Source organism: Clarias gariepinus, chromosome 8 (genome assembly GCF_024256425.1).
Source record: "Clarias gariepinus isolate MV-2021 ecotype Netherlands chromosome 8, CGAR_prim_01v2, whole genome shotgun sequence".
In the NCBI taxonomy this organism is placed as follows: Eukaryota; Metazoa; Chordata; class Actinopteri; order Siluriformes; family Clariidae; genus Clarias; species Clarias gariepinus.
This window is the reverse complement of record NC_071107.1, coordinates 13,434,630-13,457,390: the sequence shown is the minus strand read 5'-3', so window position 1 is coordinate 13,457,390 and position 22,761 is coordinate 13,434,630. Positions and strand designations below refer to the sequence as shown.

The 22,761-nt window shown below is 36.1% G+C and overlaps 1 protein-coding gene across 3 annotated transcripts; it reads left to right on the top strand.

The window, feature by feature from the left end:
• The first annotated feature begins 101 nt into the window (after positions 1–101).
• cpz (carboxypeptidase Z) lies at positions 102–10,926 on the top strand. Of its 3 annotated transcripts, none has more exons than XM_053502582.1 (11): positions 102–237; positions 1,976–2,005; positions 2,806–2,955; positions 4,469–4,684; positions 5,531–5,766; positions 6,926–7,087; positions 7,365–7,523; positions 7,661–7,796; positions 8,923–9,062; positions 9,636–9,735; positions 10,066–10,926. In XM_053502582.1, the coding sequence occupies exons 1-11, from the start codon at positions 150–152 to the stop codon at positions 10,413–10,415; spliced, it is 1,767 nt and encodes a 588-aa protein (XP_053358557.1). In that variant the 5' UTR covers positions 102–149; the 3' UTR covers positions 10,416–10,926. The 3 variants fall into 3 exon arrangements, with proteins under 3 accessions (XP_053358557.1, XP_053358556.1, XP_053358555.1); XM_053502581.1 differs by having other exon boundaries at positions 2,806–3,180; positions 5,531–5,727; XM_053502580.1 differs by having other exon boundaries at positions 2,806–3,180.
• Positions 10,927–22,761: the final 11,835 nt, after the last annotated feature.

Genomic DNA, 22,761 nt, shown 5'->3' with positions numbered 1-22,761 from the left:
GAAGGAGGAGAATCTGTAGGCTGTAATTTGATCGTATGGGTTTCTGTGGCTGTGCGGGGATGAGGACTCGCCCCTAAAAGCAAAGGCCTTGAGAAAAAGCGAGTCTGCACACACACACACACACACAGCCACATCACTGCGGCTTCAGCATGCTGCGCGTCACCGTGCTCTTCTGCGTCCTCGCCGTGGGTTCGTGCGCGCCGCCGCGCTCCTGCGAACCTGGAGATAAAGATTTAGGTGATGTATAAGATGAGATTTCTACTCAAAACTTCCGTCATTCTAATTGATACCTACTATGTACTTTAAATAGAGGTGTGTGCCTTTAAATGAAGTGTGTGGTCAAACTAGAGGTCATGTTTACCCTTTTCTTCGGGTGCCTTTATTCCAGAACTTTACAGTCCAGTTAGTAATTCATCTCGCTTTACACAGCGCATGGCGGCCTGATTCCACTTTCAACACTGTGGTAAAATTATAGGGTTCCCATAAAGTTTACTGAGTCTTAACAGTGGCAGTTACAGTGTGAAAACAGTGCAAAGGGTTCAAGGCAATAATTCATAGGGGCGTGGCTTCGGCAGTTTTATATATATATATATATATATATATATATATATACACACACACACACACACACATTTTTTTTTACAGTCTGGAAAGCCCAGGCATGTCTTATTTTTACTGTGCACTTTATCTGGCTTAGTATAACAAACACAATGATTAGGATAGTGTGCAGTCAAATGGGGACATTTTATTGTGCAGAATAACTGGAGACAGGTAAAACTAATAGTAAAAAACTACCTTTATTTCTCTTAATAATTCCCTGCAAAACTAATGCATTTATCTCAGCGTTTCAATTGTGAAGGTGGACACAGCCATGATCAGACTGCCTGCCTTACGTCTGAAACCCTAGCCTCCCAGGAACTCCTTTAATAGCCTCAACATGACGTGGAAATTGATTGTAGCGAGGTCAGGGCTGTTTGGGGATGTGGCAATAACTCCCAATCCAAGTAATGTTTGAGAATAATGGTGTGTACAGTTCCTTCAGACAGATGCATTGGCAACAAGTTATCCATTGAATTTTTGTGATCAGGCAGAAGGTTCATTGGAATGCGTGGGCTATGAGCCACCTCATTCTTTAAAACATTTGCACCATTCAAATGTTTTACTGCAGCTCATGATAATACTGTGCTTGAAGTGTTCTATAAACACACTTAAAATTAACAGAAAATGTTTATTTATTTTCTATAACAACAGCTTTTAAAGTAATTATGAGCAATTAACTGCCTTACAGTAATCCACTTATAATACATTTTCATTATTGTAACTTATACAGGGAAGTGTAACTTATAACTTCATTATTGTAACTTGCATAAGGAAGTACAACTTATAACTTTATTATTGTAACTTTTTAGTTATTTTATGTAGCTTTACAACACAGGAAAATCTTTTGTCTTATTGCTCATTACTACTGTAACTTTAACAGGAAGTAATAAAATGGTTAGAGACTGTCTGTTTATAGATAAATGTCACTCCGCAAGATTAAACAGAACATTTTAATTCTGGTGCGTTGTTCTTTAAATTATCTAGTCTGTAAAAATGCAACATTTTTTTTATCTTAAGTAAAATAGAAAGTTATCATGGTAGTAAGACGTCTTATATCTCATATTATGTAAAAAAATAAATAAATGTACTTTTTCCATTCAGCTGTAAATAGAGTATGAAGGTGTTGGTTTGATATATTTTTTTAATATATAGTTTTGTCAGGAGAAATGTATGTTGTAGAGTTGCATGTTAGGATGAGCTCGATTTGGTCACAGTGTAAATTTACGAATCTGCTTGTTCTGTTGTAAATCACTGAAACCTTAAAAACATTTCTGGAGACATGACCATTCCTGGCGTAGATGAGAAACAGTTTATACTCGTAGTGAACTTTCCAAAGTTCGCTGTGACTAACATTGATTTTCATTATGTTTTACAGGAAGATGCAATGAGCCAGTAAAAGAGAAACGTAAGTATTAGCACTATCAAATTAGATAATTTTATTTTATTATATAAGATTTTATTCTGTGAAAACTAAATTTACTTTAAAATAAATGAAGAGGTGGAAATGTTTGGAACATAGGATTTCTGTACAGGGTTAAATGGAGGTCATGGCTTTTTGCCTGGAAGCTGTAAGGCAGAAAACATTAGAAAATGTGATGTGACATGTGTACACACAGGAGAGTAAGTGAGTAAGGGAGTGAGAGGGAGAGAGAGATTAGAGATAACTGTGGGCCTAAGGGTGATTTCTGTGTGCCAGGTTAATGGTAAGACATGTAAATGAGACAAAGCCAGTGAGGGGGCTCATGGTTGCTCAAACCGAGTTTTAATAAGAGCTGATCTATTTAAATTTGCAAAGTTATTTGTGTTATTATGTATACATGATAGGTTAAAATAAATTTCATATAAGAAAGTCATATCCCTTTGTATCAAAGAGGAAGTGTTTGTATCAGGTAAAGAGTTTTCATGTACAGTAGCATCAGCTTATTAAATAGCTGCCAATATTAATCAGCAAAACAGGTATTGTAGAATGGCATACACACACACACACACACACACACACACACACACACACACAGTATAAAAACATGAGAACACATACTGCTACTACTACTACTACTACTACAAAACTACTGTTTTGAATCACTATGCATGCATTTTATTTTATGCTATTTTATAATCTTAATCGTTGTAATTCAACTACATATAAAAATAAAATACTCGATAACTCATCCTACGTCCATATTTTATTATGTGATTTGTCCTCAGTGCAGTGCACAGACATGGTGCTGAGCTCCTGCCAGGATGTTCCTTACAAGCAGGCTGTCTACCCCAACCTCATCGGGCAGCAGACGCGACAGGAGGCTGAGCAGAGCAATGAATATCTCTTACTTAATGTGCTACATGGCTTGCTGGGGGGTGAGTGCTTGCCCGAACTTCGCTTGCTGGGTTGCTCTGTGCTTGCTCCACGGTGTCAGAACAATGCCAGAGTTAAACCGTGTCGCAGCTCATGTGAGGCAGTAAAGAGGGACTGTGTCCATGCCTTTGAGGCCATCAGCATGGCCTGGCCCTACTTCATGGACTGTGACCGTTTCTTTGCAGCTGAGGAAGAGGGCTGCCATGACCCACTATCTGAAGTCAAAGGTAATCCTTGGAAAACTGGAGGAAATACATTGTGTGCAGTACATACAGTACCGTGACGTAAGGAACTGCAGTATTGTGTATACAGTACAAGTACTGTTATAGCTAACTAATTAAATAATGTATGGAGAGGTGTGCTGATGTTACAGCCTTGAGAGTTTTCCCCTTTATCCAACAAGAATTTTGTAACAATGACAAATTTTTTTATTATAATAGTGTTTACTTTTTTAATATTGCATAACAAGGTTGCATTGTGCCTTAGTGGTTAGCACTGTCACGTTGTGTTAAATTTGGTTTCCTCTCACGGTCCAACGTGCAGTGTAGGCATTTTCAAATTCCTTGTGGTGTTTGAAGTGTGTGTGTGTGTGTGTGTGTGTGTGTGTGAGAGAGAGAGAGTGTGTGCACTTGTACCCTGCAATTGGTTGGAACCCCATTCAGATTAGAGTTTTACCCTACCTTGTGCAATTATTTCCCTGTTGTTCCCTCGATCACACAAGTTTATTCAGAGGTCAACCATATAAACAAATGTTTTTATATTTTAATGATCTTAAAAAGTGAGCAAGCTTTTTTTTATGGCAAACTTGTGATGTGAGAGCCGAACCATTATGTAATTCAATTTTTGGGATTGCATGATATAAAAATAGTAGCAATTATTTGCCACACACACTTTAAAATAATCACATTTTGTTGCTTTGTAGCCAAAAATAAAGACAAACTCAGTTTTTGCTTTATCCAGCTGTATTTACTCAGTCCTTTTAATATTCAACATGTATTGGATTTCAGCCAGATATACAGTATAGCGGTGATGCTTTCCATATTAGTGATACAGTTTTTTCACCCACAATTTTTTTTTTCTGACTTGTTGGTGTTATATCTGTGTGTTTCACTGTTTGACACATACAGTAGTTGGTAACTTAGTAAACCAGTGTAACAATCTATCCAGTGATGAAAACTGAAGCCCTTTTGTAAGTCGCTCTGAATAAGAGCATCTGCCAAATGCCTAAATGTACATATCTTTCATTTGGAGGTTAAAAGTTTATCCAGGAGTTAATACACCTGGATAAAACAAAAACTGTCTTCTGTCTTAATTTTAGGCTGCAAAGCAACAAAATGTGATTATTTGTTAGGGGGGGTGTAATTCTTTTTTGATACACACTGTATGTTTAATAAAAGAAACATTAGAATATAAGCACATCATGTCAATATGAAGGGACCGTGAGCCATGTGGGAGTCGTATGTCACATATCTTACAGTATCTCACTTTCTTCGTTTATGTGTTTTTTCCTTTCAGCCAGGCAAAATGTTGCCCTGTCCAGCATCTCAGATGGGGCTCAGGGAACGATTCTTCAGTTCACATACCACACCAATGCTCAAATGTTCAACATCCTAAAGAAAACTGCAGCCAAATGTCCTCAGATCTCTCAAACCTATAGCATTGGCCGTAGTGTGGAAGGCAAGGACCTGCTGGTCATTGAGTTCTCCAGTAATCCTGGACAACATGAGCTACGTGAGCACAACCTACCTTTTTCTATTCTCAAAACTAGCAGAAACGTTTACAATGCTTTGAGGAAGCAGTGATGACTTTTATGTTTCGTCTGCCCCCTTCTGGCCCAAATAAAAGCACAAAGTAGTATTCATATTTCTGTTTGCACATTTTGCACAAATGTTTCTATCATGCATTCACTTACTACTGTTATATTGTACAGTACACTGCTATGCAAAATCCCTCTATAGCTGTTAAATAGTTTATTAATTACATTATACTAAAACCTGAGATTAATTCACCACCATGCTTGAGCCATCATGCTATTGGCTATCTCATCATGTTTTTTATTTGATAGCAAAAGAATTTACAGTTACTTTAAAAAAAAAAAAATCTGTATAATGTACCTTCTCTTCATCAGTTACTCTTGCTCATAGTATAAACAATATATATTTAAATGAACAAAAAGATGGCAACATTTGATGTTTTGGGTATCAGAACATGAGAACAACTGCAAATCAGATAATAATATTGTTTAGTATAATAATATTTTTTTTGTTTAAATAACATTGAAAGTCCGTCCTGCAATTTTGATGATTTGTTATTTTTACTTTGTTAGTCTAAACCATAATTAAATTTTTTTTTATAATGTATTTTTTAATGTTTATTAGAGACCCTAAGTTGAGCATTATTTATTGTAGAAAATCCTTTTTACTTGATGGTTACTTTTAATAGGCAATACAGTTGAAAAATAACAGTCATACAGTACGAAATTAATATATTCATATTTTTGATGAACAGAACATATTTTAATAAACAGGCTGAACAAAATGTTTTCTCTTTTCATTATCTTCATTATCCATTATATAGTGGAGCCAGAGATTAAGTTGATTGGAAACATGCATGGGAACGAAGTTTTGGGCCGTCAGCTGCTCATCTACTTGGCTCAGTATCTGTGCTCCGAGTACCTGCTGGGCAATGAGCGCATCCAGACCCTTATCAACAACACACGCATCCACCTGCTGCCCTCCATGAACCCCGATGGTTATGAGCTTGCTTCCTCTGAGGTAGACGATAACAACGACCCTGAAAACACCAACCCAGAAGTAAATATCCCTCAGTGACTCAGCTAGTCTTCACTTTTTTGGGCATACTATCCACAATCTCTAAAACACCACGCACCGGAAGAGGTCACCAATACTACATAACCCTCTGCATGAACTTCTCATTCACCAGAATGATCAGCACGGCTTGTTTAAGATCCATAAAGGAACGCAAAACACAATAACATAGACAGTAGTACAACAATGCACTCTGTAATCCGCAAGCTAGTGCCTGCATGCTAAATATTGGATTTTCACTAATTTGCCTGTTACTAGTGCTTAGTCTTGAAAAAGTAGCCTTGCTTTATTTATATTTATTAGCCACAATTAACAAAGTTTGCTTAATTTCTCATTAATGGTGTTTTTAGATTAACTTGAAGGGCCATGTGAAAAGTCCTTAAGTAGGCTGAAATCAAAAATCCTTGGTTAATGAAAACCATTATGCACGGGTAATGAAATTAACCGTCATTGGCACATAGAATTTAAAATGAAATGGCTAAACCGTGTTGATCTATCTTTCTTTTCTTTCTTCTTCTACTTGTTTATGTTTCTCGGAAGCCCAGTTCTGTGAACGTGTTCAAGTTTGTTTTATGTGCATGTTAAAGTTTGGTCTGGTTGTGCCTCCCTCTCTTTTTCCCCAATTCTTTCACTGGAAGCCAAGTTTCCTGCTTGTTCTGCCAGAAATACTTCTTGCATGTTGGTTTGTGATACATAAAAATGCAGTCAGTCCTCTTCCCGGTATCAAAAGTTATTGTCAGTCAGTGAAGTTAATTAAAAAACAATCCAAATATGAAGCACATCTGCTAAAGGGTGCAAGCACTCTCTTGCTGAAATTAAGCAGATATTTTTCGAAATAACTGAAATTTGAACACACCGGAAGCCACATTTTCTTCCAGGTTATCTTTCTATTACCTTTTTTTTTCTTGTCACTAGAGATGATGATTCTGCATCCAAGACTCCTTCTTCTACTAAAAATTCAAGAATTCAGACCCAGGAGTCTAGTGGATATGGCTATCTAGCACAAAGCAGAAGCTGCTGAAGTTCTCCCCCCTTTTTTACAGTTCCACAATCACACTTCATTTCATTGTGTTAAGGGCATGGTCTGCACTCAGGTATATAACATTGTCCATAACATTTTGTTTTGATTGTGTGGAATGTTTAGGGTCACATTTATAATGGTTGGATCAGCGGCAGAGCCAATGCTCAGAACATTGATCTAAATCGCAACTTCCCGGATTTGACATCCATTTTCTACAACCGACGACGCTTCCTTCGGTTTCGCACCGACCACCTCACGATCCCTGATTCCTACTGGGTTAATAAGGTGATTAAGGAGTACCAGAAACTTTCATTAAGTTACTGCCAAACTGTAAAACTGTTTTGACATTTGGGCAATAAAAATTTGGTAAACTTACATTTATATTTTATGCGTAAAACTAGAATAGCCTTTTTTAGCCCTAAAGAAAAGTGCAAAACATCAATACAGTGTTTTACCTGCTTTAACACATCTTCATGTAGACTTTTTGTTTGTGAGCTGGAAGACTGAAAAATTTACAAGTAACATGTATTCTGGTCTAACCAGATATTTCCATTCTTTCCAGGTAGCTCCAGAAACCTATGCTGTGATGAAATGGATCAGGTCCATTCCATTTGTTATCTCTGCCAGTCTGCACGGGGGAGAGCTTGTTATCTCATATCCCTTTGACTTCTCAAGACACCCAGAGGAGGAAAAAATGTTCTCTCCCACACCTGATGAGCAGGTTTGGGTTGTTTATATATTAATAATAATAATAATAATAATAATAATAATAATAACAATTATAATAACATTTTGAAAATGTATAAAGATTATTTTGACGTTTTGTGTGTGCATGTGTGTATGTGTGTGTGTGTGAAGGTATTTAAGCAATTGGCCAGGACCTATGCAGATGCTCATCCGACAATGGCCAGCAACAAGACGGACAGATGTGGCGGCTTATTTGCCAATAAAGGAGGCATCATCAATGGAGCTCAGTGGTACAGCTTTGCTGGAGGTAATGAAAGGATGAAGGGAGTGTGGGAAAAAAGGGCAGCGGCATCTCATCTACAGAAGCAAGTGGTGCAGCGCTCCATAATTTATTACTGCCAATATATCATCATTAGGCCTCAATTATAACTCAGTACATTTTTATTTCCTTTGAAATACCATTATCTCTATTTCCTGAGCAGCAATTTAAAATATTGTTGTGTAATAGTGGAAACAGCATGCTCAGTGCACCGATTATGTCTTTAGAATTATTATTGCCCTTATTGGTGAATACAGTGGAACCTCCGATTGCGAGTAATGCAAGCATTCCGAAAGAAGAGCAAACATTATTAATAATTTTTTCATGTCTTGATACATGAGCTATTCTTGATTTACAAGTCCCAAATATCGTCGTGTATCATGTATGCACTTCTTGTTTTGACATCGAGAGTAACGTGATCACAACTGACCTAAGGGGGTGCACAGAAACAGGCACAGAAACACCCCAGGTGTGTTATTGTGTCAAGAAGTAATAACCCCAATGGTCTCTGCTTCCCGCATTTAGCAGCTTTGTTCTCCGCTCCTTTTGAACATGCAAATCCTTACTATAACCATCACTTCTGCTATCTAGTGGATAGGTAAACAGAGAGCATGTGTGTCATTAGTGTTACAGCATTAGCAAGTTACAGAACTGTCTGCTCTTTTTCAAAGGTAAATTGCAGGTTAATTTGTTCTATTTTTAGTTTTTTAGTATTTTGTAGGAAATATTTTTATAAAAATATGTTTGGGTTGTGGAACGAATCGTCTGAGTTTTCATTATTTCTTATGGAGGAAATTCACATTGATAAATAAGTGTTTTAATATACAAGCATGCTTCCGGAAGAAATTATGCTCGCAATCCAAGGTTCCGCTGTAACGGAAACTCCAACAAGCACTAATAGGGAATCAGTGGGTCAGGAATCAGTGGGTCAGGAATCTCTTATAATAGTCAGGAATCTCTTGTAGTTTTTATAACAGACTCATTTTTCTGTATGAACCTCTCACACTGTAACTTTGGGGTAGTAAGAGGCTACACCACACAACCCTGTCATTGATTTTAAAAACACATTCCTAGTTGTTGCATTATTTACCTACAATCTTTGTTTGTCTATTAGGCATGTCAGACTTTAACTACCTGCACAGTAATTGTTTGGAGCTGACGGTGGAGCTTGGCTGTGATAAGTTCCCCGCAGAGGAAGAGCTTTACCCAGAGTGGTTGAGGAACAAGGAGCCTCTGCTTAGTTTCATGGAGTCTGTGAGTTAATACTCTACTACTTTGTGAGATATCAATGGTATCAATAAAGATTTATCAGTTTATTGATTAAACAATTAATGAGACACATTAATTTGAAATTGTTAGTGTGACAAATAGTTAGGCCTTCTTAGTACTGTCTGAATTACCAGTGCATATTTTGTTTCATGAAAATTTATATTGTTTAAAAAGGAATAAAGAAGGATGCCAACAGTGTATTATACTGTAGTTATAAACACGAGAAAAATGTAACGAATTTTTGGATAAGATATGGACTACTGCCTATGGCTACTTCGTTTTTAATTAATTATACATTTTCATCACCTAACTATTAAAAATCCCCCTAGAGTACAGATAAAACCACAAGATGGCAGCATAACCAAATCATTACTTCCATTGTACAAATACAGACTTTTTTTTTGTAGACATTTGCAAATAAAATTTACTTCTTGTTTCCGTTTTTTTTAAATGATATTTTAATAAATGGTCTTAAAAAACACCTTTAGCTTTAAGTGCCACATAGGCATTCATGGGATTATTATCTAACACTGAAACGTTTTTGATTTTGTGCTGCAGGTCCACAGAGGAATAAAGGGTGTTGTGAAAGACAAAGATGGGAACGGAATTAAAGGTGCCCTTATATCGGTTAGAGGGATACGCCATGACATCACAACAGGTAATGATGACATTAAATAATGGTTTATTAAAGGGAGCAATGACAGGGATTTTATATTTATCTCTATAAATAAATGTGTTAATATATGTGTTAATAAATGTGTATATAAAATTGTTATTTATTTAATTTTTTGTTTGTTGAGGATCTTAGGTATTATGTACATATGTCATTAAATACTGATAGCTATATATATTTATATATTTATTTATATATAATCCACAAATTAGTAAAGTAAATAAAGCAGGAAACATATAATTGCAGGTCAAAAATGGTGAATAAATATAATTATCCTATTTACTCTTTGCCTGATTGGTTCTTTTTTTTACATAGCTGAAGATGGTGACTATTGGAGACTGCTGATTCCAGGTGTGCACATTGTAACCGTCACAGCTCCTGGTTATTCAAAAGTGGTGAAGCGGATCAAGCTGCCTCACACCATGCAGAAGTCAGGCCGTGTGGACTTTGTGCTAAACAAGGAGCCAGTAGAACCTGACCATGACTACTTATCCATTCCTGGGTTGGATAATTATGAGCGCTTTGACCCTTTTAATGTGTTTGAGCAGCACAATGAGCCAAATCATGGAGAGAATGGAGAGGATAGGAATGAGAAGCCTTGGTGGTGGGCATACTTTAGTCAGATGGGAGCATCCCCTCCCACATGGCTTCTGCGGAACTATTAGCACTCTTGCATTGTCCCTTATTACCACAAATGCCTCCTGTATGTAAATGAATGCACCTTAGATTTCAGTTATTGTCAGGAAGATTTAAAATCTATAGTCTTCATCCCATTCTTAAAATAAGTGAAGCTGTAATTGATTGTTTATAAAAATCTAACACTTATGTTGGGTATCTAGGATTTGTTTTGGTGCTATACCTTACAACTAGATATTCTGTTTAAATCAGAGATCACCAATCCCATATGAAAAATTCTAATAACAGCTTGTTTCAATAATAGTTGGCAGCTAGACCATTGCTTGGCTAGGGTAAAATATATATTTGTTTTGTCATGCAGGCTTTTTATGTGCAGGCACATTATGCCAAAACCTATTTAATTTTAATGGAGCCCTGGAGTTTCATTGGAATCAAGCCACGCTATCATCTGTTTTCCTTCAAAGCACATGACCTGCAATTGGAAATGGACTGGAATAATTAAGTTAGGGTCTTAAAATCTGTTTTATTTCTCTCAGTAGAGAACTTTTGTCATTTAAGGGGCCGAAATATTCCTTTATTAACAAAAAGAATTTAAGCACTAAACACATTAGGTTTAAACTTTAATTGTACTGGGGCTAAATTCTGCAAACCCAGGTCTATTTTTGTTCAGATCTTTGTGACAGAGACATAATTTGGATACAATCTTTGGACCAGAACTCAACAACAGCTATCAAGTCTGTAACCAATTTGGATCTACTTTGGGACTGATTTGTAAATTAAGTCTAATAACATTGTACATTGGGTCAAATGCAGTAATAATATAAATGCACATTTACCACTATGCGTGTCTAGCCCAATTGTTAAGACTTGTTAAATTGTACAATTGTATTCTGAACCCTAGAACCCAGGAATTACTTTTGATAGAAAGTCTGACAAACCACAGAACCAAAGAAGATATGTTTTATTTTACTACAACAAACAAAATAGGTTATGTGCTTTTTTCAGTGTCATGTATCCCATTTTACTTTAAATAAAATCTGTAACTGTAGTCCTTTATGCATACTATATATCTGAATACATTTAGACCAAATGTGTTCCTGAGATCAGATCATAGGGATCATAGGATGTAATCTGTATATAAGCTCTGTAATGGGTTTAATCTACAGTATATATTGGGTGTAATCTGTATGTGAGCTCTATAATAGGTCTTCTTTGCTGCTGAATTCTGTTTGTAACTCTATGTATGTAAGCTCTACACTAATTTGTAGGTCTCATCTGTTTCTAATCAGTTTCTGACCACTGGGTTATATTTTGAATTTAATCTGTACCTATTTTCTTCATTACAAATCCTTATAACAAGGGTATATGCTGGACCCTGAATGTGTACCTGAGGTCTACACTGAAACTTCCATTTGACCGAATTATAGTCATTTAGGATTATGTTGGATTTAATCTCCAGCGGAGATCCTCATACTACATTTTCTTTCTCAGATATGCTTACAAAGGTTAACGCAAGATTTACAATAGATTTAATATCTTCTTTTGAAGTCCAAACTTGGTCTAATCTGAGTCATTATTTTCTGTCAAACCTCTGTAGGTACATAAAACCTGCATTGTGTCAAAGTGTCTAATTAAAGTAAGTTGGGTCTTTTGGGTCTAGCAAATTTACTGCCATGAGAATTATCTTGTTGTCCAATTGGTAAAAGTTCTATGCCCTGTATTGAGTATATGCAAGAATCTATATTTTTTCTAATCTCCACTGTAGTTTTATTAGATATTTGCACAGTGTGTATTAAAATGTTGCTGTATAGCTTGAATGTTTCATTTGTCTTCTTACTGTACGTCATAATATCACCAGAAGGTGTCAGCAAAGCTCTAGCTCTTAACCTGTGCACAAACCAAGCACACAGTACATTACAGCTTCTTGTTATCCATGACTCCTCATATGTGTTTTACCACATTTCCCATGTTCCTGTATTCATTATATTCTATTATTATGACTCTATACATCATATAATTATGTATGCAATATACATAACTGCATAACAAAATATAAATGTCACACACAACCAAACGTAGCTCACTAATGTGTGGCCAGTGGTGTTGTCATGTGTCTACCGCTTTGTTTTTTAAAGGTAAGCAATGAAAATTTGTCTTCATTCTGCCAACATTTTTTAAGGACAGTGTGACTGGATTTTTCCAAGTGCTGTGAGGTCACATGCTGCAAAATCCAAATTCTATTTATTTATTTATTTATTTATTTATTTATTTATTTTTTAGCTTGAATGAAGCAGGTTGCAAATATAAACCCAAATGGCGATGGAATATAGGACGCATGTTACTCCATCACCAGACATACCCGTCACTGAGTTAAACCTAGAGGACCCAGTATGTCCTGGATATTGTGACTGGAATTTTGTCACTGGAAGTGCTGTGAGGCAATTGTTATTAAATGCACATAAGTTTAAATCCCAATCTATAGCTATGGAAAAAAGATCCTTGTATGGTTGTCTCAATGGTAATATCTCAAAGGATTTTGATTCATTAGGTGGTCACCTTAAAATAGATAGATAACCTGAAATATGGTCAAAGTACTCAACGTATCTCACTCTGAACCTGGATTAATTGTTTTAATTGTAATCTTTTTGTTTTGGATTTACACCTTTTTTCATTAAATAATAATAGTGTTGTGTCTAAAACCAAATTTCTAAGGTAATTGCATTTCTAAGGAAAAGACATCATTAAGTTTAAAAGAATAAAACTTAAATTAGGTAAACATCAAAAAATTAGCACCATACATTTTGACCCTTTATGGGAAAAAGAGGGTTTCTATAAGGTATTCTCCTTCTGTGGATGTTCCATATGCATATGTGTTTTTTAGGAAGCTTAGAACCCTTTACTTACCAAAGACTATCAAAGATTTCTTTATTATGAGTAAAGCATACAATAAAGGCATCGACTCAAACATTTGTAATTAAACTCTACATTATGTCTCAGGTCTAACTTATTATTTGTTGTTGTAAATTTTGTGACTGAGCCCTATTGGACCTAAAATGTCTAACCATACTCTATACTTTGTGTTCAAACTATTATCAATGTCTACTTTGGGTCCGATCTGTAATGAGGTCTACATACAGTAATGATTTAAAATCCACATGTGCTGCTATGAAAACAATCCCAAAAGCAGAATGTAGATTGCTACAACAAAAAAGAAAATCCCTCCTGAAGAAAGCTAAGAAACCTTGACTAGCCAAAATGCCCTTGAAGGACCTGCAGACAGTGTTGTAATAAACACTTGACAGGGTGTCTGCTTTAACAGTGTATAAAATAAGGCCTATCAGTGTCATATATACCATTTCACATCAAATAACTCTGTAAGTATAGCACTGGATGTGGTTATCTGTTCTACATTTACATCGAAATGCTGTTTAAAAAAATCATAAAAATAAATAAATAATATAGGTTGACTGCAGTACTTTCAGTGCTCTGCAATTGATTTGCTGAGGGTGAACTGTTTCAGATTCCTGGATTTCAGTATTAATTTTCAATATGTGGAGTTGAGAATTCTGAATAATGGTTAAATGTATCAGGGATAAGACTGACTGTTCTGTTGGCATTTGTCTTAAATGCTTATTTTCAGTGACAGATGGTTGTAATAGTAAGTTGGGAAGGTGTGTGTGTGTGTGTGTGTGTGGAGGGGAGGGGATATAGTCCAATAAAACTGGGGTTATTAGGGTTCAGCAATGCATTGTATCTTAAGGTCTTATCAAAGACATAATACTGTAACTATGAACGGTGGTCAAGTCAAACTGAGACTTGTGATGAAATTTCTTGTGAATCATGATGTAAAACTCCCCCCTAACAGTCCTGATCTTGCTCCAAGCCACTTCCACATGGTTGAACCATTAAAGGAGTTCCTGTAAGGCCAGCGTGCCATATGGGAAACAGGCAGTTAATCAGTGTTTCAACGTAATGAGTAAACTTTCAACCTCGATCGTGACCTTGCAGTAGTGAAAAGCTGTGATAAATGTGTAGCAGGGAATTGTATAGGAAAATAAAGGTAGTTTTTACTCAATTTTACTTAATTGTGTTTTCTTATTCTGCACAATCAAAAGTCCTGTGTACGTGAATGCTCTCAGTCATTGTGAGAGTAAATACTGTAATACACCCTATTCGAGCTCATTACTGCCATTGTATTTGTGTGCGCCTCCTCAGGCACTGCTGATTATGTACAGTATTATTGATGTGTCAATGAAGCAGGTTAAAAATATCAGCCCAAATGGCGATGGAATATAGGACGCAGGTTACTCTGTGTAATCACCAGACATACCTGTTACTGATTACAGGTTAAACTTGAAGGTACTTTTAAAACCCTAGAACCATTTGTTAATGCAGTGTAATGTGCAACAGAATGACATGTTATGTATCCCGATATTTGTATCTGTATTTTGAGTTAAACCCAAAGAGGATCCAGTACAGTATGGCCTTACCCATAAGAATGCTTTTGTATGTATATATGTGTGTGTGTGTGTGTGTGTGTGTGTGTGTGTGTGTGCGTGTGCGTGTATATATGTGTGTAGGTGTGTGTGTATGTATGTGTGTGTGTGTGTGTGTGTGTGTGTGTACAGTATGTTATCTTTATTACAACAATTCTGAGGAAGAAGGGTCATTGCTGTCAGTGCAGTGCGTGAATTTTCGGTGGGATCCCAGTCCTGAGTTATACGTCTAGTAAGAATCCCAAAAGAGTAAAAGGTACTCCGGTTTCCTTCCATAGTCTGGAGACATTCAGATTAGGCCATTTGGCATTTTTCAAATTGCACATAGTGTGTGAGTGTGTGTGGTTGTGGATTGGCACCATGTCCAGGGTATAGTGCCCCAAATCCCCTGGGATAGGCTTTAGTGAGTAAGTGTCTGTATTCATGTCTGTATTTGTATCTTGTTAGAACACATTATATGATTAATCAGGCTTAGTATTTAGTTAGGGTGGTACGGTGGTGTAGTGGTTAGCACTGTTGCCTTACACCTTCAGGGTCGGGGTTTGATTCCTGGCCTCGATTGCTGTGTCTGCAGTTTGCATTTTCTCCCTGTGCTTGGTGGGTTTTCTCTGGGTTCTCTGGTTTCCTCCCACAGTTCAAAGATATGCAATTTAGGCTTATTGTTGTTCCCAAATTGCCTGTAGTGTGTAAATGGGTGTGTGAGTGTGTGTATGTGTGTGTGCCCTGTTATGGATTGGCACCCTGTCCAGGTGTACCCTGCCTCGTGCCCTAAGCCTTCTGGAATAGGCTCCAGGTCTCCGCGACCCTGAATACAGGATAAAGCGGTACAGAAGATGAGTAAGTGAGTAAGAGTGAGTATTTAGTTACATTGCAAATTTGTTAACAGGAAGTTTTTCTTATATATTTTTTATATATATTATTATTTTTTTATTTAAATGACAAAGTTAAATTAACAGTAGAAGATACAGTGCATCTTTGATATGTAAAAGTACGTACATATATACAGTAATAGGATAATAAAAATCATTTTTCTTGTAACCCAATATGGTAGGAATTGTATATTCCCAGTAGCAACCCTCACTTAAACAACAGCCTGTGTCTGAAATATGTGTGTTTGCATTGATATGTTAGGTAATGATCTGCCATAATAAGTGCAGCCAGATTTACCTTAAAAGCTCTTGAGTGGTGTTCAACTTACCCTTGAATGTATTTAGGTCTTAATTATACTGCCTGTCTATCAACTTGGCTTTGAACCAATGTGTACCCAGAGGGAATGTTTTTTTGATGTTATGCATATGTAAGTTTGTGGAAGAGGATATGCATAGTATCTGTCTAAGTGACGTCTCCATACTTGAAAATCTTTACTAACAGACATTAGCAAGAAGATTACGTAATCATCCTGGAATTTCTCAGCATGCATTACACTACATTAAGTGTTTTTAAGTGGTCACAATCTTGTTCTCAGCTTCACCAATACTTATACATATACAGTATATGTTTAAAATTGTGCATCATATTGTGCATCCTATTCCCTGTTCTATTCTTTATTTAAGGTATTATTAATAAAAAAAATATTATTATTATTTTGAAACTTTATGATACACTTACTTATGACAGTTTCAAATGCTCTTACTCACTCGTGTGAAACCTGGAATCTATCCTAGGGGACTTAGGGCACAAGGTGGGGTACACTCTGGATGAGGTACCAGTTCATTGCAGGCCACAAACACATCGCAAACTAACACATTATAGACAATTTGTGAATGCCAATTACTCTATTCTGCATGTCTTTAGACTGTGATAGGAAACCAAACCACATGTAGGAAACACATAAAACAAGGGGAAAACATGCAAACTCCACACAAAGGCCTGAAGGAGGGACCCGACCCTTCGACCCTGGATATGTGAGGCCACAGTGCTAATCACTACTTCACTTTAGTGAAGAAAAAATAGTTTTTATGGTACTAGTTTTTGCACTTGATTTCTTGTCTACTGGGCTGACTAGAAGTGTAAATGTGTTATACTAGTGTGCAATGCCATGTGAATATTTCTCTTGGATAGCTATGCACTGAGATGTCTTAGTCTAACGAATAAGTGTGTTATGTAACATTTAAAATATTAAGTATTTTTATATTTGTTATTGATAAATGGAACCAAAAACAGTCCAAGTCAAGTGACTTTTTGTTATTTTTTGTCATGTCAACCATATACAGTACAGTACAGCTGTTACTGTACATAGTGAAATTAAATAACGTTCCCCCACACTACCTGAAATTATTCATAAGGAGAATATTCTGCAACACAGGAGTACATAGTGTGTAAGAGCATGTGTGCAAACAGAGCAAGACAGTACAATCACTACTAAAAAAAAAACAAAGCAATAAGACCAGTGCAGTGCTGATCAGTACACATTTCTAAATAAAGACTGGAATGTTTAACTGAATGGGATTTATTTATTTTGATATATTGATTAATAATAATAATAATAATAATAATAATAATAATAATAATAATAATAATGAGGTGTACTAGTTCCTGCGTAGGTTTTTCACTGTGTGTACTCAAAGCTGTTAGTCCATCTGCTTGCTCCACTTATCAGTAAATGAATATATTGTAAATGTTACTCTCATCTCTCTAGCACTTCTTTTCTGTCTACTTTATTCACTTGCTTCCATTTGCTTAATCTTACCCATGTCACATCCTTCCTACATATTCATCTTTATCATTCAAAAGCCTGAAGCAATTTTATATGACTAAGGATTTTTTTAAACTTGTTACTTCTTTATCTCTCTTTCTTTTTGCCTCTTTTACTCACTCTTAACAATGAGGTGTGCTCAATGTGCCATGGATAATTTGTTTGCTTTGCAATTATTTTCTTTGACTGGAGACAAATTGATTCGTACAGGAGAAAACAACAGTGCAGGAATAGTGCTCTGTGAGCAGCTCGAAGCAGACAGAGCAGAGCTAATATGCTTATGTTGAGGGCTGACAGACAGAGACATGGTTCCTGTCATACACACTCCATTCAGCTCCACATTTAGGGTAGTGTGTGCAACTGAATATGAACAGTGCAGCCAGTGTACAGATAAAAAAAAAGGAGTAAGACACCTTGCTATGAATACAGGAAATAAAGAAACAAGCTATTGCATGTGCAGGTCAAGAGGTTTGATTCATGTTTGTTTACAAGAAATAATAATACAGTTGACTCTTTACCCCTAATCTAGTTGGAGTAATAAATGCTTCAATCAAAAGTGAATCAAGTAGGAAAGAGTTCTTATTTACTGTAGTACCATGGTCCCGAAAAGCAATTATTATTACATAGACAAAAAGGTAAAATAGATTTAAAATTCACCCTGAATTTGGAACTGCAAAACCATGTTTAAAATTCTTCAGGTGCCTCAATCCACCTCTATTTCTAACATACTCCAATTGCTGTATTTTAATGCAATTATACTGTATATGTATATACGTTCAGCTATAAACATGGTAGTGAATCAACATCCCCTACAATTCTCCTCCTCTGTCTCTCTCTCTCTCTCTCTCTCTCTGAGTCCCCCATGTGAGCTAAAGGTCAAAGGTCACCAATTACTCATGGAGGCTGAGAAAGTCTCCTCTGCTGGTCCCCTGGCTGCCAGGTTAAATTAGCGTTTGCAAGCTCGCAGGTAGAAGCCATGAATCCTGTCGATTCATGAAATAAATCCTACTGAAAGCTACACTACAGTATGAAATATTTTATTGTAAGCATTTAGTAAAATTCACATAATCTAAATATTGTTTATCTTGATTTTTTAATTAAGGTTCAGTGTCATCTCTAAGTGATACCTAATGCTCACTGGCAGCAATTACAGGGCTACATGGTCCACTCTATCTGTCTTTTTCTCTTACTTTATGCAGTGTCAGTAAAGGTCTGAGTCTGACTGAATGCACTATGTTTGTTGTATCCACACACACACGCACACACACACACACACACACACACACACACACACACACACACACACACACACACACATGTATGCTTGATAAAGTCACCTTATTTAAATCACACAAGCAGTCACACATCCTTACACACAGTGGCAAGTTTAGTAAAATTGCTTTCTGATTTGTGTTCTTTCTCCTCTATTGTTCTGTTTCATTTTGGTTCCAGAGGCATGACGATCCCTGGTCATACAACACAAAGCAGCCTGGACAGGACTCTGACCCTGAAACTAATTTGCCAGATTAATGCCATTCACAGCTGACACTTTGTTTCCTTTCTTTCTATCTTGCGCCATCACTATTTGTTAACTTGTCATGCCTTTTTTTTCTTTACATGCTTCTTTCTTTTCCACATTGCCAGATGGATAGATCAATTTTTCATGAAAAACAGACAATAATTATTATTTTGATATTATGCCTGCACTGTAGCTTTATTTATATAATATCAAAAATAAATATACATATTTTGAAAAATTTCAAACCTTTCCATTTTAACCTTTTAATTACATTTTAGTACTTGACTAGTAGCAAACACATACTTTTACATAAAAAAAAAACTACTACGAGAAGCTATTGTTAGGGCTGGCCTTTCTAGAACTGTCCTGGATACAGTAAAATTTTAAATTCTCATAATGATTTATTTAGCCTGCAGTCACAGACAGATGCCTGTGCATACTTATATTGAGAATCGTATTTTAAGAGGCTTCTGAATAAGGAATCTGAATGAATAATAATAATCTGGCACCAAATAAAGCACTGATGTAATTGGATTACATGTTTAGATTACTTAGAAATCCACGAATACCAATTCACAGAAGCATTGATGTGTTTGTTTATTAAAGCAATTACACAACACAATTGGACATGCTCTGTATTCTGTAGTCATGCCTTTAACATCTGGATGTTGTGCTGTGTGTAACTATGCACTGCGGTTTAAGCCATGGGCTTTCAGCATCATCCATTGTCTGGCTTTACTTCAGAATGTTTGAAGTGTTGGTTGCTCAGAGAGGTCACTGGGACAGAGTCCTCCATGTCTCTTTGAGTGAGCCTCAAATGCCGCAATATTAGGAGAAAGCTGTTTTTTTATGATTTTATTTCCACTTCTCAATCTTTAACTTATGCTCACATGCTTTCATTTTGCGTAATACTGCACCATTTGGATAAACCCATCTCTCTCTCTCTCTCTCTCTCTCTCTCTCTCTCTCTCTCTCTCTCTCTCTGTGCCCTCAGGCAGAGCCTGTTCTTGCATCTCTCTATGCTTTGGATTTATCTTACACATCTCTGAGAAGCCACTCCATCCATTATTACACACTCACTCTTTTAAGTGCTTTGGCTGAAGAAGAAAAAAATGGGTGGATTAGTATTTGAGCGTATAAAAAAGTCCCAGTACTTACTTTATAATGCTGTGTTCATTTAATAGTGTTTTCTTATTTATGGTGCTTTCTACATGACCTAAATATTGCAGCAAATTGAGGTTAAGTCAGCTGTCATCTTTATTACTTGGATTTTATTTGCATGTTACAAAGGAGTGCTACAGAATCATAGATGTAGGTTATTATAAAGCTCAAACGTCCCTATGAGTATTCCTATTGGCATTCATTCATCCTCAATAAAAGCTTTATTCTGGTCAGGGTCATTATGGATTTACAACCTATCAGGGGAACACTGGATATGAGAGATAATACATACTGAATGGGATGTGAGTCAATTGCAAGGCACTGGCATACACACACTTTTCTGGACTCATTCATATCTTCATGTTGTAAGTATATGAAGGATAGATAGATAGATAGATAGATAGATAGATAGATAGATAGATAGATAGATGGATAGATAGATAGATGGATGGATAGATAGATAGATAGACAGATAGATAACTTCATTTCTCTAATTTAAATTAATGAAAAACCAGGGAACAGAGACATTTTTGTTTAAGGATTTTATTCAAAGTCTGCTCACCCAGCTGTTGCTAAATCTGTCCCAGATTGTCTATTTCAGGCATCACACAATAGTGTCCTTCTAGTTAAATTGAAAAGACCTGTAGTCTCCATTCTTGTGTGTCAATTATTATTATTATTTTTTTTTACATTTGATCTGTTTTTGTAGTGATGTGATGATCTCTCTATCACCGGTATCCCAATGTGTGGATGTGCTTGGAGTATTGCTATGCACATGGTGATGCTATCCACTATCCACGTCCTGCAGTACACTCAAATTTATAGAGTATGCCTTATAAAGTATTTTTTTTATATTTGTGTCTGCTAGAATTTTCGATAATTTTAAATGGATGATTTAGTTTTAAACAGACTATAAGTAGCTGCTTCAGCTGTCTCTCAGTATCAGGTTCAGTGTCCATCAGATCATTACAGCAACTAATTTGCTGATTCATTGCAGCTGCAGAAACAGATCTGTGGCACACACCTAGTGCTGTCCCATGCCAAGATGTCATTTCCGGTACAATTTAATTGTGGAATCTCTGTACTGACGACACTTTTAAATCCAGCTAATTACGTTGACTGAAAGAATTATTCACTGCTGATGTTACAAGGGATTATGAGAAGTAAATTTGTCATAAATTCTGAGTCATTAGTGACAGCTGCAGTTTAATAACACATTTATGCTTCTTTAGGCTGGAGCATACACCAGCTGTTAATGTAGATGAGTGAACAGATGAAACTCTCAGATTCTAGGTAATTCTTATGGAACAAGACACATTATCTAATGCATGCTATGTTTAAATGTGTTCATTTTTAAATTACACTAGTCATGCATTGCTCAGTACTTAACAACAAAATGAACATAAAAATGGTGTTCCGCTACTTCTGAGAATTCAACCTCTTTCCAATCCCTTGCATGTGATTCATAAGCCTGGATCTTAGCTTGGAATGATCCTCGTTTAACACACACTGAGTTAATTACACATCACTAAAACTCAGCTACATAAATGGGCTCATGCTCAGCTTCGAAATGAAGAAAGAGCCGTAAAATTTATTTTGCAGAATATTATATAATATATACAGTGTGTATGAAAAATATTATTTAGCTCTGTTGGCCAGATTTATTTCTTCCTAATCTACTATCAAGATGGTAGCAAGTTAAAAATTGTTGACTTGACCCTTGGTATCACCAGGAACAACTGTGTTAATAGGCCTTTTTTTTTTTTTGCTTATCTTTTTTTTTTAAATTGGTGTATAGCCACTGGATAGGCATCAACTTTGTGACAGATGACAACTGAAATATTCAAAGATTTATTAAAGACAAAGAATTAAAAAATTCTCAATCACATAGCCTATGAAAAATCTAAAATGCAGATGGGATAAAGGTTAAGTTTTGTACTCCAGCGCATTAAAATTCACTTATACTACTTAAGCGCTGTTGTTTTAGCTGTAAAAATATAAAATAATCAGAGTAAAAATATTCGGTTTAGTTTTTTTTTGTTATTAATATCTATTGTTGAAGGAGTTTGTTAATAGCTTATTTTAAAGTTTTAAAGATCATTAAGTCTGGCATGGAACTGTTTATAACATCCCTTTTACACAACATTTTGATTTCATTATAGTGCAGGTTGAACTTTAGGCAGATACTGTATATAAGTTCTGCAAAGGTTGATTAAATTCAATCCAGCCAACCAGGTTAAAATTTAGTTATACGTACTAACAAATACATATGCACATAAATACATACATACACACATACATACAGTACATACATACAGACAAAACCATTATATATATATAGGCCTAGTTTTGATGCCTAAACCTCGAACACTGGATGCAGTGCCAGCCCCAAGCCCAGATAAAATAAGAGGGCTGCATCAGGAAGGCATCATTGGATGGTCCGCTGTGGCGACCCGTTGATGGGAGCAGCTGAAAGACCAAAAGTTTTTATACCAATTTTTTTT